At 45.2% G+C, this 19,813-nt stretch overlaps 1 protein-coding gene across 1 annotated transcript in view; it reads left to right on the top strand.

The window, feature by feature from the left end:
* E2F7 (E2F transcription factor 7) overlaps positions 1-19,813 on the top strand; it is a 66,860-nt gene that overhangs the window by 38,004 nt on the left and 9,043 nt on the right. Inside the window, exons 9-11 of the mRNA XM_007529624.2 lie at positions 805-877; positions 4,657-5,158; positions 9,403-9,538. Of these exons, the coding sequence (XP_007529686.1) occupies positions 805-877; positions 4,657-5,158; positions 9,403-9,538 (711 nt within the window). The remainder of the gene's footprint in view (positions 1-804; positions 878-4,656; positions 5,159-9,402; positions 9,539-19,813) is intronic.

Here is a 19,813-nt window from a genome sequence, read left to right as displayed (position 1 = left end):
GAAAGATAGACACCTGCAGACCTGCTTCACCACCTGTGAAGCGACTCCCCTGCAGGTGGGGAGCCTGGGGCTCGAACCGGGACACGCCGATCCTTGCACTTTGCGCCGTGTGCACTTAACCTGCTGCGCTACCACCTGACTCCCCCCCTTTTTTTGTTAAGCTTTTTAAAATATTTATTCCCTTTTGCTGCCCTTGTTTTATTGTTGTAGTGTTTGGCAAAGGACAGCCCCTCAACATTAAGTTGGAGGACTCGAAGAGCAGGACCAACAGCTTGAAAGCTGTCAGGAGCTGCTTGTTGCTGGCTTTGAAAGTGACTGGGATCCATGTGGATTCAGTCGGCTAGGAAGGATCGTCAGTTTCCCCAATGAATGGGTACTCACGAGATGCACCACGGGAAGGTCGATCCAATGCATCCCTTTGTTGTAGTTATTGTTGTTATTGATGGCGTTGTTGTTGGATAGGACAGAGAGGAGGGGGAGAGAAAGACAGACACCTGCAGACTTGCTTCACTGCTTGTGTAGCGACTCCCCTGCAGGTGGGGAGCCGGGGGCTCGAACCGGGATCCTTACGCCGGTCCTTGCGCTTTGCGCCACCTGCGCTTAACCTGCTGTGCTACCGCCCGACCTCCTCCTCACTAATTCTTGAGGGGAGCTGAATTCACCACAGGCAGCCTGCTTCCAGAAGCTTCTCTCTCTGAGTCCAAACCAGAAAGGCTCTGAGACTGTCTGGAGAATCCTGGAGCTGTGAGTAACAGATCGTGTTGTAGCTCTTGATCCCTTACTGGATTCCCCTTCTCTTTGCAGGCTCAGGGGGCTTCTCCTTAGAAATTGGAAGTCTGGCAGCTGTCTATAGACAGAAAATGGAAGACAGTGCACAGTGAGTAGTCTTTTTTTTTTTTTTTAAATTCCACTCTTTTCTGTGCTCTTTTCTGTGTCCTACGGTCACATCTGACGGAACCGCAGTGCCGCCCCACAGAAAGTAAATAACAGTCACCACTCATCTGTTTATTAAGAACATTGTACATTTTTCCCATTTGTGCCCAGAGAGGACTGGGTCTAGAGCCAGGGCCATAATAGCATGGAAACCTTTTCCCCTAAGTTATGAATACTTATGGGGGGGAAGGGGAGGGAGATAAGAGGAGAACTCTATTAAAAAAATGAGGGTTAGAGCTGGGGAGATAGCGTCATGGTTCTGCAAAAAGCCTTTCAGGCCTGAGGTTCTGGAGAGCCCAGGTTAACCCACAGCATTACCATCAGCCAGAGCTGAGCAGTGTTATGGTTAAAAGAGAGAGGGAGAGGGGGGAATGCACTGTTGTTCATCACCAACATTGTGCCAAGAAAGGACACTTGAGAATCCCCCATGAATCCCCGTTACTATCTCAGCTGACACACTGCTGTTCACAATGTTTGCTGTGTTGACTCTTCTCACAACCGGGGTCTTTTGAGGTGACCACTATGCTCCTTAGTTTACAAAGAGAAAACAGAGACCCAAAAAGGTTGTATCATGTGGCGCCGTGGGGCCTAACAGCTCGGGATTCACACCCAAGCCAGTAGACTCCCAAGTTCCAGTGTTTTTCTGAAGGAAGTGACCTGTTATCAGAGGGAACAGAGGAACTATTGATGGCAGAGCTGTGAAGATTTTTTTGATGACAGAAGTGGGAAGGACGCGAGATTTTGAGGCAGGATCATGGGGTGAAGGGTTAGGTAGGACAAAGCATTGTTAGTTTCACTGCAAGAAATTTGGCCACATAGGATAATAACAGAAATAGCATTCAAAAGATGCTGTGTTTGGGGACCGAGCTGTGATGCACCTAGTTGAGTGCACATGTTCAATGCACAAGTTCTTGGGTTCAAGCCCCCGGTCCCCACCTGCAGGGGAAAGCTTCTCAAGTGATGAAAGCAGGTCTGTAGGTGTCTCTCTCCCTCTCCATTCCTCTCAATTTCTAGCTGTCTCTAGCCAATAAATAAATAAATAAGAGTCGGGTGGTGGCACACCGTGCTAAGCACATATAACACGAAGCCTAAGGACACGTGCAAGGATCGAGGTTCGAGCCCCCAGCTCCCACCTGCAGGCAGGATGCCACACATTGGCGAAGCAGGTCTACAGGTGTCTTTCTGTCTTTCTCCCTCCCCTTCTCCCCCCTCCTCTCTCAGTTTCTCTTTGTCCTACCCAATAAAATGGAAAAAATGGCCATTAGGAGCAGTGGATTCATATTGCCAGCACTGAGCCCCACGATAACCCTGAAGAAAAAGTAAATAAATACATAAATTTAATAAAAATGAAGGAGGAAGGAGGAGGTGTGTGGGGGAGTGGAGTTAGTAGATCAAGTTGTAGAATTTGGATTTGTCAGACAGACAGCAAAGGACCATCAGAGAAGGGTTTTTTATGGTTTTTATTGTTGTTGTAGTTATTATTATTGTTGTTGATGTCGTCACTATTGGATAGGACAGAGAGAAATGGATAGAGGAGGGGAAGACAGAGAGAGGGAGAGAAAGACAGATACCTGCAGACCTGCTTCACTGCCTGTGAAGGAACTCCCCTGCAGGTGGAGAGCCAGGGGCTCGAACCGGGATCCTTGTGCCAGTGCTTGTGCTTTGCGCCATGTGCGCTTAACCTGATGCGCTACTGCTGGATTCCCAAGAAGGGTTTTAAAAGGAACAGATCACTCAGGCCAAGTGTCCGAGTCATTCTGAGCTGGTGTGCATGTCTGTGACGCAAAGCAGTAGGGTAGAGTGTGACATGGTGAGTCAGGAACATTCACTTGAGCACAAGAGATGTCAGCAGGAACATGGCTCCAGGTGTTGGTGATGTTACTGGAGTGGGCAGTTGAAGGCCAACATTACTGCCTGTGCAGGCAAACGCTAGAAGAAGAAGAACTGCCTGTGCACACACAGTTTCACAGAGCTGAGTGATACCCACTACTCGCTCTAGAGGCCCGGTGGCTACAGAGAGATCTTGTCATCTCTGAAGCCCAGTGGGTGCCATCATGTTCCCAAGAGGGCACCGTAGATGCCAAAAATTTGGACACTAAAGTCCCAACCAGTTCTCTACAAAATCTGAGGATAGTCCATCCCTGTCCTCTCTGCCTTTGTAGGGATCTTAAAAATTAATTTTTGCCCAGTCGGGTGGTTGAGTGCACATGTTACAATATGCAAGGACCCAGGTTCAAGTGCTGGTCCCCATCTGCAGGGAGAAAGCTTTGCAAGTGATGAAGCAGGGCTGCAGGCATCTGTCTCTCTCCTTCTCTAGCTCCCCCTTCCTTTCAATTTCTGGCTGTCTCTATCCAATAAATAAAAACAAAAAAAATAGTAATAATTTTTTTCCTTGTCTCTTTCTCCTTTCTTTCTTTCTTCATGAGAAAGATAGGAGGAGAGAAGGAACCAGCTATCACTCTGGTACATGTGCTGCTGAGGATCAAACTCCAGGCCTCATGCTTGAGAGTCTAATGCCTTAGCTACTGTGCCACCTCCCGGACCACTCTTTGTCCGTTTCTGTAAACATGCTATAAATACAAACATGGTCTTTAACCTGGAGACTTTTCTGTACAAACAGTCCCAACATTATTCACCAGCTCATATGCTGACAGAACTGCCTTCGGAATGTACGCTAACCCAAAAACTGTATAGGAACACTAAACCCAATGAGACAAGAACATACTGGCCCATTCTTGAGCCTGCCAAGTCCCAGGTTCAATCCCCGCTGTAAGCCAGAGTAGGGCTCTGGTTAAGAGAGAGAGAGAAACAGAACATCACACTTCTGTAGAAATTATCGCCTCACACACTGCCCACTAGATTTCACTGTGCATTGGAGGCAAACTGGATGTTTCCTTTCAGTCAAAACCTGTTCTAGCACCTGGAGTTCTCAACCCCCACCCAGGGGCCCTTCATAGTGTGAGAACCAGCTCTATCACTGGCAGGATAGTGACTATCTGGGCCCGAGCCTCTGTAAACAGGGCAGGGAGAGGTAAATAGCTACGGCCACGATGATTGTGTGACACTTGGGCCCTCGTAGCATTTGTGTGCACCAGGGGACGGTTCTGAGTGATCGAGAACTGTTATTGAGGAAGCCAGGTGGTGGCGCATCTGGTTGAGCGCACACATGACAGTGTATAAAGGACCCGGGTTCAAGGCCCTGGTCCCATCCTGCAGGGGGAGAGCAGGTGAAGCAGGTCTGCAAGTGTCTCTCTGTCTCTCCCCCCCCACACTGTTTTCACATCCCTTCTCAATTCCTCTCTGTCTCTATCCAAAAACAAATAATTTTTTAAGATAATAAAATTATATTTTAAAAAAGGAGAACTCTTGTTTACAGATGAGGTGGGAAAGGAGCCAGTAGTCATAAACTCTTGGGAGCTCCATGAACTCTTCACGCTTGAGTTTCACAGGTCCCACCTTAAACCAGTCACCCAGGCTGTACACAAGAGATAGAGAGGGAGAGAGACGCCTGCAGCCCTGCTTCACCACTCGCAAAGCTTTCCCCCTCTAGGTGGAGACCGGGGACTTGAACCCGGGTCCTTGTGCACTGTGACACGTGTGCTCAAACAGGTGCGCCACCCACCCCAGCCCCCTGGTGCGCCTCTCTCTAGGAAAGTGAAGAGTCAGCATCATGGTCAGTGTGGTGATTCAGTGGTTACCCCATTAAGTTTCTTCTTCTTCCAGGGGAAAGGCCTTTGCTGGTGAGCTGGTGCTGCAAACTCCATCAGGCAGCCTGGAGGCTGCCACCACCCCTGCCCCTAGCAGCTCAGCTGACTCAGAATATGGTGCCGATAACCCCTTAGTCCATCAAGTGTTTTCTGTGGCCCACGTGGACTTGCAGGCCTTCTCCGCACAGAACAATCTGAACGGACAAGTGGGTATCCCGCTCCGCCCTGTGGCCTCAGAGGTGGACTGCCCAAAGCCAGCGCTGCTGGCCGGGCAGCCCCTGGTGTACGTGCCCTCCACCTCGCTGTTCATGCTGTGTGGGAGCCTGCCAGAGGGCCCATCCCCGGGGCCAGAGAGGGACAGCGGGGGGTCGGGGGCCACGGTGGCAGCAGAACCACTACCCGTGCCCTCGGTTCAGAAACGCCTCAGGAAGGAGAGAAGGCCTCGGGAGGAAGAGCCAGCCACCAAGAGGCAAAGTCTGGACTGTGAGGACGGCCCTCTGGCCCTTGTCATGCCCAAGGTAAGGGGATTTGAAGGGACCTGCTGGGTGACATCCCCTTAGCCGGGAGTATCTCCTGTTCAAAGACAGGGACTATTTTATTTGTTTGTTGGTTGGTTGTTAATTTTTTTTTTAATATTTATTTTTCTCTTTTATTGCCCTTATTGTTTTATTGTTGTTGGATAGGACAAAGAGAAATGGAAAGAGGAGGGGAAGACCGGGGGGGGGGGGGGGAAAGATACCTGCAGACCTGCTTCACCACCTGTGAAGTGACTTCCCCGTAGGTGGGGAGCTGGGGGCTCGAACCGGGATCCTTACACCGGTCCTTGCACTTTATGCCACGTACCCTTAACCCACTGTGCTACTGCCTGACTCCTGACAGGAACTATTTTTACTAGCTTCTAGAGAGTCTAGTGTGTGGCTTTCTCTCAGGTGTCCCTGCGGGGATAAACTCTCCGCAAAAAGTCTTGGCAGAAAATTGTACTGAAAGAAAAGTAAGGGGGCCAGGCGGTGGCGCACCCCGTTAAGCACACATAGTACTAAGCATAAGGATCCAGATTTGAACCCCCACGCCCCACCTGCCGGGGAGACACTTCACAAGCAGCAAAGCAGGTCTGCAGGCATCTCTCTTTCTCTTTACCCCTTCTCCCTCAATTTCTCTCTGTTCTAGCCATTAAAAATGGAAAAAATGGCCACCAGGAGTAGTGGATTTGTAGTGCCAGCACCGAGCCCCAGCGATAACCCTGGAGACCAAAAAAAAAAAAAAGAGGTTATTTTTGAGGTTGGAACCTGGTCATACACATGGCAAGTGCGCTGTTTTGGCAACCCAGAAAAGGAATTTTGATAAACACGCATAGAATGCCAAAAAAAAAAAAAAAAAAGACCCAGAAACCCTACACCTTGAGGCAGTCATTCTTGTTCTTGTATTTTCTTCCAGTCTTTTTGAAAGAAAGAGAGAGAGATACATGTGCATGACTTTTGTTCCGTTGCTTTTCTTGTTTGTTTGTTTGGGGGGGTTATCACCACTGGGGCTTCACTGCTCCAGGCCAACTTTTTCAGATAGGGAGAGAGACAGACAGAGGCACTATAGCAATGAAACTTTCTCCAATATGGTGGAAGGTGGGCTCAAACTTGGGTCCTATGCATGACAGACTAGTTGCAGTGCTTTTGCCAGCACTTTTTAAAATATTATAAAAATTTATGGGCAGGGTCAAGTGGTGGCACACATGGTTAAGTGGCCTTGTTGCCGTGCACAAGGACCTGGGTTCAAGCCCCCAGCCCCCACCTGCAGGGAGAAAGCTTCACAAGTGGGGAAGCAATGCTGCGGGTGTCTCTCTGTCTCCCCCTACCTCTTAATTTCTTTCTTTCTCTATCAAATAAATAAAATAGAATAGAGATTTGGGGACTGGGAGGTGGCGCATATAGTACTACATTGCAAGGAACTAGGTTGGAGGCCTTCACCTGCAAGGGAGACACTTCACAAGCAGTGAAGCAGGGCTGCAGGTGTCTCTCTGTTTCTCTCCCTGTCTCCCCCTTCCTCTCAGTTTCTCTCTGTCCTGTCCAATAAAATAGAAAAATTGGGAGTTGGGCAGTAGCACAGTGGGTTAAGTGCACGTGGCGCAAAGCACAAGGATCCCAGTTTGAACCCCTGGCTCCCCACCTGCAGAGGAGTCACTTCACAAGCAGGTCTGCAGGTGTCTATCTTTCCCCCTCTCTGTCTTCCCCTCCTCGCTCCATTTCTCTCTGTCCTATCCAACAACAACGACATCAATAACAACAACAATAATAACTACAACAATAAAACAAGGGCAACAAAAGTAAATAAATAAATATATATATATTTTTTTAATGTAAAAAATTGTCTGCCAGGAGCAGTGGATTTGCAGTGCCATTACCGAGCCCCAGAGATCACCCTGAAGGAAAAAAAAAATAACATAAAATAAATATTCATTTACTACTGGAAGAACTGGAGTACCCCTGTGACGTGTGTGTGTGTGTGTGTGTGTGTGTGTGTGTGTGTGTGTGTGTTGGATTCTGGGATGCTCACATCTGTACTTCTGCGTCCTTTCATCTTGGCTACTTTCTTTTGTTTGTTTTTAATTTTTTAATATTGATTTATTTTTCCTTTTGTTGCCCTTGTTTTTTATTGTTGTTGTAGTTATTATTGTTGTTGTTGATCAACATCGGCGTTGTTGGATAGGACAGAGAGTGGGAGAGAAAGATAGACACCTGCAGACCTGCTTCACCACCTGTGAAGCGACTCCCCTGCAGGTGGGGAGCCGGGGGCTCGAACCGGAATCCTTCCGCTGTTCCTTGCGCTTTGCGCCACATGCGCTCAACCTGCCACGCTACTGCCCGACTCCCGGCAACTTTCTAAACCAGTCAAAACCACTGAGCTCAGCAGCATAACCTAAGAAGAAACTTGACATCTGGAGACAGGGATGTGTGTTACCTGGAGTTAAGATCATTTTTTTTCCTACTGGACAGGACAGAGAGAAATTGAGAGAGGAGGGGGAGAAAGAATGAGAGACACCTGCAAACCTGCTTCACCGTTCATGAAGCGTCCCCCCTGCAGGTGGGGAGCGAGGGCTTACACCCAGGCCCTTGCACTTAGCTGCGTGCGCCACCACCCAGCCTCTAGCACTTTGGTGCCGGCACTGTGAATCCACTGCTCCTCGAGGCCACCTTTTCCACTTTGGACTGGATAGGACAGAGAGAAACTGAGGAAAGAGGAGAGATAGGGGAAGAGAAAGATACCTGCAGACCTGCTTCACCGCCTGTGAAGCGACTCCCCTGCAGGTGGGGAACCGGGGGCTTGAACCGGGATCCTTATGCCGGTCCTTGCGCTTTGCGCCATGTGTGCTTAACCCACTGCGCTACTACCCAACTCCTTTCTTTTTATCTTTTTATTTTATTTATTTTTGAATAGAGACAGAGAAATTGAGAGAGGAGAGGGAGAGAGTCACTTGCAGCCCTGCTTCACCACATATGAATCTTCCTGCAGTTGGGAACCAGGGGTCCAAACCTGAGTACTTAAGCAGGTGCGCTATTGTCTGGCCCTGTCATCTACGTTTTCTAAGCTTTAGTTTCTGCGTCTGTAAAATGGGGCTGACTGAGAGTTCTGAAAAAGACCTGTCTCCAGATATTGTGGCTTTAGTCCAGTCATTTTCTTTTTCTTTTTATCTTCATTATTATTTTATTTTATTTATTTATTCCCTTTTGTTGCCCTTGTTGTTTTATTGTTGTAGTTATTATTGATACCGTCGTTACTGGATAGGACAGAGAGAAATGGAGAGAGGAGGGGAAGACAGAGAGGGGGAGAGAAAGATAGACACCTGCAGACCTGCTTCACCGCCTGTGAAGCGACTCCCCTGCAGGTGGGGAGCCGGGGGCTCGAACCGTGATCCTTAGGCCGGTCCTTGCACTTTGCGCCACCTGCGCTTAACCCGCTGCGCTACCGCCCGAGTCCCATGACACCTATTTCTAGACCATTCTGATCAACACAGAGATCAGCACAGCACATTGCTTAGGCTTGACTTTTTTTGGGGGGGCTGGAGGGGTGGGGGCAGGGTGGACATTCCCACTCTCTGAAGGGAGGCTGGGTCAGCCTACTGTGCCCCAAGAGGAAGACGGGTCCTGAAATGAGAGCAACCTAGAATGTTCCCGGCTGTGACCATGGACTGTGAGCTCAGACTGACAGGGACTCAGCAGTCACACAGGCTCCTGTGCTGAATATGAATAGACACGGGCCCTGGGTCAGGTCGATGGGGTATATAGCTAATCATGTTTATATACTTTCCTCATGTTTGGGAGCTACCCTCTGCCCTAATCTAGCTTTCTTGTCCTATTCTCAACTCTTTGACACCATCTCCCCAGTCAATACTTTTAGCCCACCTGCGTGTTAGCTGTCTGGCTCGGGCAAAAATTACTAAAGTCGCCAGGCCCCTTGAAACATACCTAAAATAGACTTCCTAGCTTCTCCCCACACAAAGACTTTTAGCTTCATCTGCTCTAGTCCCACTCTTGGGTTCCTGTTTATTAAACAATTTGTCCTGCTTTATATCTTGGGCTTGGATTTCTAGGTATGTGTGATAGTTATTTTGAGAAAGCTGGTAAGAATGACCGATGGCTTTTGACTTGCTTTTCTGATTCTTGGTTCACCTGAGCTTAGAAGGCCCCGGGTTCTGCAGACATTGTCTTCCCCCCAAGACTGTGAGGTCAGATCCCCTGATATTCACACAAGTGTCCATCTCCTTGCTCCACAGGAAACAGCCAGTGGCTTCACCTCTTCTGAGTGGGGGAATCCTTCAAGAAGCACAGAGACTGAAAAGCCTTCAAAAGACAAGGACAGCACCAAAGAGTCCTCATTACCACAGTATCTTTACGTACAATCCCCAGCAGGTAAGAGGTGTCCTTATGTCTTTGGTCCCCTGGGGAAGCTAGGTCATAGGGGGTCTTTTCCCATCTTCCCCTTGGCATGAGGGCCAAGATAGTTCATGGCTGAACTTCTGTCTGTGGTCCGGGCCATTTTGCTGCTAGTGTCCCCGTTTTCTGCCAGGTAACAGATGCTGGTAGAGGTAGCTTCCGTGTTCTCCACGATCATGGCGAAATGATTAGGGCAGGTGGTTTTTGTTTTTAATGCTTTATATTTCCATCGGTTTAAAAGTGGGGGGGAAAGGGGGGTGGCGCAGCTGGTTGAATGCACATGTAACAGTGCTCAAGGACCCAGGTTCGGGAAGACCCCAGTCTTACACACACACACACACACACACACACACACACACACACACACACCCATGGGGGAAAGCTTTGCAAGTGGTGAAGCAGGGCTGCAGGTGTCTCTGTCTCTCTCGCTTTCTATCAGTCGCCTCCCTCTCGATTTCTGGCTGTCTCTATCCAATAACTGAAGATGATAAAAAAAAATAAAATAAAATAATGAACTGCCTTGAAGGAGGTCACACATCTAAAACGGCTTTGAAAAATAGTGCTTATCAGGACCAGATGATGGCGCACCTGGTTGAGCAGACATGTTATAATTTGCAAGGACCCAGATTCAAGCCCCCTGATCCCCACCTGCAGGGGGAAAGCTTCACAAGTGGTGAAGCAGGTGTATCTCTTGTCTCTTTCCCTCTCTTATCTCCTCCTTCCCTCTACATTTCGGTCTCTATCCAATAAATAAATAAAAGACTTAAAGGGGAAAAAAAAGTAGTAACAACAAGGCTACAACAACAAGGGCAGCAAAATGGGGGAAAAAATGGCCTCCAGGAGCAGAGGACTCATGGTGCAGGCACCATGCAATAACCCTGGAGGCAAAAAAAAAAAGGAAACAGACAAAAATCATAGAATAAGAGGAGTACAACTCTACACAATTCCCACCACCAGAAATCCATATCCCATCCCCTCCCCAGATAGCTTTCCTATTCTTTATCCCTCTGGGAGTATGGACCCAGGGTCATGAGTTGCAGAAGGCAGAAAGGTAGAGAGAGAGACCACGGCACCGAAACGTCCTTCAATGAAGAGGGTTGGGCGTAAGCCCGGATCACACTCCTGGCAAAGCAGCCCACTATCCAAGTGAGCTGTACTTGCCAGCTTTTTTTTTGTTGGTTCCCCCACCACCTCTAGTCAAAGTGTTACTGAGGATCAAACCTGGAAGCTCAGAGCTTCATGCATGCAAGTCTTTTTTTTTTTTTTTAATTTTTTTTATTTAAGAAAGGATTAACAAAACCATAGGGTAGGAGAGGTACAACTCCACACAATTCCCACCACCCAATCTCCATATCCCACCCCCTCCCCCGATAGCTTTCCCATTCTCTAGCCCTCTGGGAGCATGGACCCAGGGTCGTTGAGGGTTGCAGAGGGTAGAAGGTCTGGCTTCTGTAATTGCTTCCCCGCTGAACATGGGCGTTGACTGGTTGGTCTATACTCCCAGTCTGCCTCTCTCTTTCCCTAGTAGGGTGGGGCTCTGGGGAAGCTGAGCTCCAGGACATATTGGTGGGGTCTTCAATCCAGGGAAGCCTGGCTAGCATCCTGATGGCATCAGGAACCTGGTGATTGAAAAGAGAGTTAACATACAAAGCCAAACAAATTGTTGAGCAATCATGGACACAAAGCCTGGAATAGTGGAGAGGAAGTGTTAGGGAGGTACTCACTGCAAACTCTAGTGTACTTCTGCTTTCAGGTATATATTTTACAGTAGTTTATGGATATGTGTGAACATAAGCTCTCTCTCACAGAAACTGGTGTATATCTAGGTTTTGGGACTTGTTAGAATGTGAACCACCTGAGATGAAATTAGAGTATACTATAAAAGGAAAGGTCTCACCCGAGTAATGAAGCTGAAGGGTTGTCATTCCACACGTGAAGTCTCTGGACACCGTCTGAGGTGAAGCATGTTGAGGTGGCAATCATTGCGTTGGTTAGGTTGTGGTCGGCGGATGCAATATTACTGATATGGATTGGGAGGGGCATACGGGAAAGTGGGCCCTATCCAAGGGTTCCAGGGCTGGGGGAAGTAGGGGCTCTATAGTGGAGATGTGAGGTTCCTGCTGTCTTAGGGTTCAAAAAGACAATCGATAGTTAATGTTATCATCACATTATTTGGTAATTGGGTTAACTTTGAAAAGTCCTTTTATTATGGTTTGCTGTACAGTACCCAGTATCTTATATATAGCTGTGCTATTGGATGCTTCTAATCTACTTGGTCTAGGCTTTTGAGAGAGTCTGCATATCAAATACACAGCCTATATATTAAAAAGATTCAGTTTGTGTTTTGAAAAACTTTGAGACATACAATTGATTTTCCCCCTCATATTAATTAACTAGTGATTTATATGTCTACATTTTGCTAGGAGTGTACATAAACACCATTCCCACCACCCATCCCTCCCACCCACTCCCACCCCCCACTGGCCCAGGAAGCTGCATGTCTACCCCTCACCACAGGGCTTTTACTTTGGTGCCCTACTTACAATTTGGTCGGGTCCTGCTTTTAGTTTCCCTTTCAAATCTTCTTACTCAACTTCTGTTGATGAGTGGGATCATCCCATACTCATCTTTATCTTTCTGACTTATCTCACTTAACATAATTCCTTCTAGCTCTGTCCAAGATGGGTCAGAGAAGGTGGGTTCATTGTTCTTGATAGCTGCATAGTATTCCATTGTGTATATATACCACAGCTTTCTCAGCCACTCATCTGTTGTTGGGCACCTGGGTAGCTTCCAGGTTTTAGCTATTATGAATTGTGCTGCTATGAACATAGGAGTACACACCTCTTTTTGGTTGGGTGTTATGGAGTCCTTGGGGTATAACCCCAGGAGAGGAATTACTGGATCATATGGAAGGTCCCTGTCTAGCCTTGTGAGAGTTTTCCAGACTGCTCTCCACAGAGGCTGTACCAATTTACATTCCCACCAGCAATGGAAAAGGGTTGCTCTGTCCCACAACCTCTCCAACATTTGTTGCTGCTGTCCTTTTTGATGTATGCCATTCTTACAGGAGTCAGGTGGTATCTTAATGTTGTCTTAATTTGCATTTCTCTGACAATCAGTGACCTAGAGCAGTTTTTCATATGTTTGTTAGCCTTTTGGATCTCCTCTGTAGTGAATGTTTTGTTCATATCCTCTGCCCATTTTTGGATGGGGTCATTTGCTTTTTTGGTGCGAAGTTTGCTGAGCTCTTTATGTATTTTGGTGATTAGTTTCTTGTCCGATGTATGGCATGTGAAGATCTTCTCCCATTCTGTGAGGGGTCTCTCTGTTTGTTTAATAGTTTCTTTGGATGTGCAGAAGCTTTTCAATTTGATGTAGTCCCATTGGTTTGTTTCTGCTTTAGTCTTCTTTACATTTGGGTTTGATTCATCAAAGATGTCCTTGAGGTGTAGGTGGGAAAGTGTTTTACCAATGTTTTCCTCTAAGTATTTGATTGTTTCTGGTCTGACATCTAGGTCTTTGATCCATTTGGAGTTGATTTTTGTTTCTGGTGAGATAAAGTGGTTCAATTTCATTCTTCTGCATGTTTCAACCCAGTTTTCCCAGCACCATTTATTGAAGAAAGCCTCCTTCTTCCATTTAATGCTTTGGGCCCCCTTATCAAAGATTAGATGTCCATAGGTGTGGGGATTTATTTCTGGGCTTTCAATTCTGTCCCACTGGTCTGTGTGCCTATTTTTGTTCTAGTACCATGCTGTCTTGATGATGATGGCTTTATAATATATTTTAAGGTCTGGGTGTGTGATGCCTCCATTTCTGTTTCTTTTCCTCAAGATGGTCTTGGCAATTCTAGGTGTTTTCAGGTTCCAGATAAATGATTGTAGTGTTTGTTCTATTCTCTTAAAGAAGCTTGGTGGAACTTTGATGGGTATTGCATTAAATTTGTATATGGCTCTGGGGAGAATATTCATTTTGATGATATTTATCCTTCCAATCCATGAGCATGGGATATCTTTCCATTTCTTGGTATCAGTTTCTATTTCCTTGAGTAGTGACTCATAGTTTTCAGCATACAAGTCTTTCACTTCTTTGGTCAACTTTATTTCTAGGTATTTGATTGATTTTGCTGAAACAGTAAATGGGAGTGATTTTTGGATGTCTTCTTCTTCAGATTTAGTGTTTGCATAAAGAAATGCCACTGATTTTTGTACATTGATTTTGTAGTGATACCTTGCTATATTGCCTAATAACTTCCAGTAGTTTTCTGCTGGATTCTTTAGTTTTTTCTATGTATACTATCGTATCATCTGCAAATAGTGAGAGCTTGACTTCTTCCCTTCCAATCTGTATTCCTTTGATTTCTTTCTCTTGCCTGATTGCTATGGCAAGAACTTCCAATACTATGTTGAAGAGTAACGGTGACAGTGGACAGCCCTGTCTAGTCCCCGATCTGAGGGGGAATGCTTTCAGCTTCTGTCCATTGAGTATGATGTTGGCTGTAGGTTTGCTATATATAGACTCCACTATCTTGAGGAATTTCCCATCTATTCCCATTTTTTGTAGAGTTTTGAGCGTGAATGGGTGTTGGATTTTGTCAAAGGCTTTCTCTGCATCTGTTGAGATAATCATGTGGTTTTTGGCTTTGCTTTTATTGATGTGGTGAATGACATTGATTGACTTACGGATGTTGAACCAACCATGCATTCCTGGGATGAATCCCACTTGGTCATGATGAACAGTCTTTTTGATATGTTGCTGTATCCGGTTGGCCAAGATCTTGTTTAATATTTTGGCATCTATGTTCATCAGAGATATTGGTCTGTAGTTTTCCTTTTTTGTTCTGTCCCTATCAGCTTTTGGTATCAGGGTGATGTTGGCTTCATAGAAGGTGGAAGGGAGTATTCCTGTTTCTTCAATCTTATGGAAAAGCTTAAGAAGTATGGGTACTAACTGTTTCCTGAAAGTTTTGTAGAATTCGTTTGTGAAGCCATCTGGTCCAGGACTTTTGTTGTTGGGGAGATTCTTAATAACGGTTTCAATTTCTTTGTCTGTGATTGGTGCATTTAGATTTTGTAGTTCTTCTTGGTTCAGTTTTGGAAGGGTATATGCTTCTAGGAATTGTTCCATTTCTTCCAGATTCTCTAGCTTGGTGGCGTATAGTTCTTCATAGAAGTTTCACAGGATTCTCTGGATTTCTGTGGTGTCAGTTGTGATATCTCCTCCATCGTTTACAATTCTATTAATTTGAGTCTTCTCTCTTTTTTGTTTGGTGAGTCTGGCTAGGGGTTTGTCAATTTTGTTTAATCTTTTAAAGAACCAACATTTGGCTTCATTTATCTTTTGTATGGTTCTCTTATTTTCGATGTTGTTTATTTCTGCTCTAACTTTAGTGATTTCTGTCCTTCTGGTTGCTTTAGGGTTCCTTTGTTCCTCTTCCTCTAAGTCCTTGAGGTGTGCAGTAAGGTCGTTCATTTGAGCTTCTTCTTGGTGTTTATTATGTGATTGTATGGCTATAAGTTTCCCTCTCAGTACTGCCTTAGCTGTGTCCCAAATATTTTGATAGGTTGTGTCTTCATTTTTATTTGTTTCCGGAACATTTGAATTTCCTGCTTGAGTGAGTCTCTGACCCAGTGGTTCTTAAGGAGTATGTTGTTTAGTTTCCAAATTCTGTCACTTTTAATAATTTTCTGTTTGTTGTTAAATGTTAGTTTTACTCCACTGTGGTCTGAGAAGATACTTGGGATGATTTCAATGCTCTTGAATTTATTGATGCTGTCTTTGTGGCCTGACATGTGGTCTATCCTTGAGTATGTGTTATGTGGATTTGAAAAGAAGGTGTATTCCAGTTTTTGGGGGTGAAGGAGTCTGAAAATGTCCAAGAGGTCTAGTCTGTCAATCTCTTCATTCAATTCTCTTGTATCTTTATTGGTTCTCTGCTTTGTTGATCTGTCTAAGTGTGAGAGTGGGGTATTGAAGTCTCCCACTATTACTATTGATTACTATTACTATGTATTACTATTGATGTATTTTTGAAATTCTTTCAGTAGGTGCTTGATGTACTTAGATGGTCCCTCATTGGGTGCATAGATGTTAATAATTGTTACGTCTTCTTGGCTGATTGATCCTCTAATCATTATGTAATGTCCTTGCCTATCTTTTATTACTTTATTTAATTTAAAATCTATCGTGTCTGAGATGAGAATGGTTGTTCCTGCCCTTTTTTGTGGTCCGTTAGCCTGTATGATAGTTTTCCATCCTTTCACTTTAAGTCTGTGTTTATCTTGTTGTGACAGATGGGATTCTTGCAAGCAGCATATGGTTGGGTTATGTTTTCTGATCCATCCCCCCACCCTGTGCCTTTTGATGGGTAAGTTTAAGCCATTGACGTTTATTGATATTATGGATTTAATGTATTGTAGTGCCATTGTTCAAAAAAAAAATTTTTTTGTTCTCTGATATATTGCAAGTATTATAGTGATGTTCTTGTTTATAAGAGGTCTTTTAGAACCTCTTTCAGGGCCGGCTTGGTGATGGTTGCCTCCTTTAACTGTTGTTTGTCTAAGAAGGTTTTGATCCCTCCATCTAGTTTGAATGAAAGTCTGGCAGGATATATTATCCTTGGTTGAAACCCTTTTTCATTCAGGGCTCCATAGATATCTTGCCATTCCCTTCTGGCTTTTAGAGTTTGAGTGGACAAGTCTGCAGATAATCGTATGGGTTTTCCCTTGTATGTGACTTTTTGTTTCTCTCTTGCAGCCTTTAGGATCCTTTCTTTATCCTTACTCCTTCTCATTGTGACTATGATGTGTCTTGGTGTCTTCAGGTCTGGGTTGATTCTGTTTGGTACTCTCTGGGCCTCTTGAATCTTGATATCCTTTCTGTTATTCAGGTCTGGGAAGTTTTCTTCTATTATTTCCTCTAGAATGTTTGCTCCCCTTCCTCTCTTTCTTCCTCTGGCAGGCCAATTATGCGAATGTTACTTCTTTTGACATCATCCCATATGTCTCTGTTGTTGTTTTCAGTGTCTCTCAATCTCTTTTTAAGCTCTTTCACCTCTTTCTTCGTTTTCTCTAACTCATCCTCTGTCTGACTAATTCTGTTTTCTGCTTCTGTTAGTCTGCTTTCCCTTGCCTCAGTTTCTTTCTTCATTACAGCTATTTCAGCTTTCAGTTCTCTAATTGCCTCAAGATAATCAGTATTTTCCTTGGGGGTCTCAACTGTTGTTTCCCTAATACTGCCATTCCTTTCCTCCAATGTTGTTTTCATTTCTGTGATTAATAAGTTTATTATTGCTTGCATACTTTTCTTATCTATGGTTACTTCTGGCTGATTTGTAGTTTCTTCTGGGCTCCTGTCTTCATTCATTGGAGTAGCAGTTTTATTTGTTTTTGATCTGCCCATTTTTTTGATTTATGTGTTTCTTTTTTTTTTTTTTATGCTCTGTTGTTCCTCAGTTGTTGTGACTTGAGTACAAGTAACACTGTACTAAATACCTTTATGACAATTGCACTCACCAACCTCAGGAATTACAGTAGCAACTGAAGCAAGTATTGAAGCAGTTTAATCGTTACCAGTTAGCCAAACAATTTCTCCAGTCCGTGAATAAATAGTAACCAAATCCCAGTGAAGAAGAAAGAGAAAAGAAAGAAAGGATAGCAAGAATAAACAGTAATGCAAATGTACTATCCACTGTATATTCTAGGGGTAACAAGAGGGGAAAGGGAACTAGAGCAGAGATACACACATAGAGAGTCCACTCTGAGTCAGATTTCTTCCCCAAAATAATTCACAAATTCAGAAAGGCAAAGAAGAAGGAAGAAGTGTATGACAAGATTTAAAAAAAAAAAAAAAAAAAGAGGCAAGAGAGAGAAAAGGGAAAAGATAAGAAAAAGAGCTGTAATTAAAGAGCAGTGAAAGGAAATTCCCAAATGTGTATCATTGAATTCAAAAAAGCACACTGTTTGTTGGTGTGGGGGCTGGGGGCTGTGACTTTGGAAGCTGTCGGATTAAGGAAGAAAGGATGACAATAATGAGAAAAAGAAAAAAAAATAGAGAGAGAGAGAAGAAAAAGGTAAGAAAAAAAACAGTCATAAAAGGGCAGTGAAAGGAAAGGGTTTTTATGTATTTATTTTAAATTATTTAATTAGCTATGCGGGGTGAGGTGGGAGGGGTTGGCTACTTAGAAAGAAAAAAGGCCAGAGGTTTCAGAAGGGTATAGACTTAGAATTAATGATACTCCCTGGTGGGACAGGAATTTGGTAAAGAAAAGGAGCTCCTAGCAGGGGATCCTGCTAGGAGCTGGTCCCCAGGGACTTCTTATGGGGGGGGGGGGGGGGAGTTATGCTTAGAAATTAAAAGGAAGAAAAAAATTTTTTCCTCTTTTTTCCTACTCTAATTCTTAACCCAAATTAAGTTATAGTCACCTCCTTGGTGTCACCACTAGGACCCCTTATTGGCTGGCCTACTAAAGGCAGAAAATCCTACCGTTTCCAGGAGATGTGGTCAGAGCTCAGCCGCTAGCAGCTTCTCAGTCCGCCATCTTCCGGGAACCTCGTGCATGCTAGTCTTTTGCATAACTACTTTGCAATCTCTCCAGCCCTAAAAAACATTTCTTTTTTAAAATATACTTTTGGGGGTCTGGGCAGTAGTGCAGCAGGTTAAGTGTAGGTGGTGCTAAGCGCAAGGACCGGTGTAAAAGATCCCAGTTCGAGCCCCCAGCTCCCCACCTGCAGGGGGGTCACTTCACAGGCGGTGAAGCAAGTCTGCAGGTGTCTTATCTTTCTCTCCCCCTCTGTCTTCCCCTCCTCTCTCCATTTCTATCTGTCCTATCCAACAACAGCAATGGCAACAATAACAATAACGACAACAACAAGGGCAACAAAGTGGGAAAAACATAGCCTCCAGGAACAGTAGATTCATAGTGCAGGCACCGAGCCCCAGCCAAACCCTGGAGGCAAAAAAAAACAAACACTTTTTAGACTTTTATTATTTAGTATTGGATAGAGACAGAAATTGAGAGGGGAGAAGGAGACAGAGACAGGGAGACACCTACAGACCTGCTTCACCACTCATGAAGCTTCCCCCCCTGCAGGTGGGTACCAGGGGCTTGAACCCGGACCCCTAAGTCCTATAGTCTAGGACATGTTTTAGTAGCTGAGTAGTATTCCATTGTGTATATAGACCACAACTTGCTCAGCCATTCATCTGCTTGTGCTGCCAAGAACATATGTGTACACAGATCTTTTTGGATGGATGTTTTGGGTTCCTTAGGATCTATCCCCAGGAGAGGAATTGCAGGATCATAGGGTAGGGCCATGTCTAGCGCTGTGAGAGTTGTGTGTGTGTGTGTGTGTGTGTGTGTGTGTGTGTGTGTGTGTGTATGTGTGTGCGCGCGCGCTCTTAACCAGGTGCGCCACCGCCTAACCTGGGAAACCTTCTTATCTGCCAGCAGATACTCTTGACTTACTTACCCACATGTGTAGCTTACTCAGCACTGCAGATACACCACCACTGAACCAAAAGTTGACTCATACTACTGGGTGGGAATCACAGCCCAGCACAAGAATCTGCACTGGCTGCTCTCTGCCACTGTCACTTCTTTCTGGAAATGTTGACAGATGGATAGAATTAAATGCACAGGACTGCAACAGAAGCCAACGAGATTTAAATACAGTTTCGAAGGAAAGGAAAAAAGAAGTCATTTTTTTAAATCATGGTCATGAGACGACCTGGCAAGACCAAGCCGTCCCAGAGCTGGGCTGAATTGCAGTCTGGGAAGACATCCTCCAAAGAGGGGAGGGGAGGTGAGCACAGCTCGCTTTAACTGGTGACTCTGCTCGAGGCCCTGTGAGCTTGTGCTCCTCTGCTCATCGCTGAGGGATATCCCAGTTTCAGACAGAAGTTCGCCCAAGCAGGGCTGAGGAATAGCTCACTTGGGCAGTGGTGCTGCTGCTTTGTCAAGTCCTGGCCCAGGTTCACTGCAGTGAAGGGTGTTTTTCGCACCGTAGTTTCTCTCACCACACTGTCTCTTCTTCAACAAAAAGAAGCTTGTCAGAAATGCAGACTGTTCCCTTATGGTGATTAGGGAAGAAAAAAAGGGGGGTAGAAAGGGAGGAGCTGGAGGGTGGTGGTGGTGATGGATCATTCTGAAAGTAAAAAGACACTACTAATGAGTGTTTGATCAGGTGGGGTAGGAGTCTGGTGACATTCACACATATACAGAGATAAGTCTATCCCCGAAACTTCACA

The sequence above is a fragment of the Erinaceus europaeus genome, chromosome 5 (genome assembly GCF_950295315.1).
Source record: "Erinaceus europaeus chromosome 5, mEriEur2.1, whole genome shotgun sequence".
Classification (NCBI taxonomy): Eukaryota; Metazoa; Chordata; class Mammalia; order Eulipotyphla; family Erinaceidae; genus Erinaceus; species Erinaceus europaeus.
The sequence above is the reverse complement of the archived record's forward strand: the minus strand, read 5'-3'. Positions and strand labels throughout refer to the sequence as shown.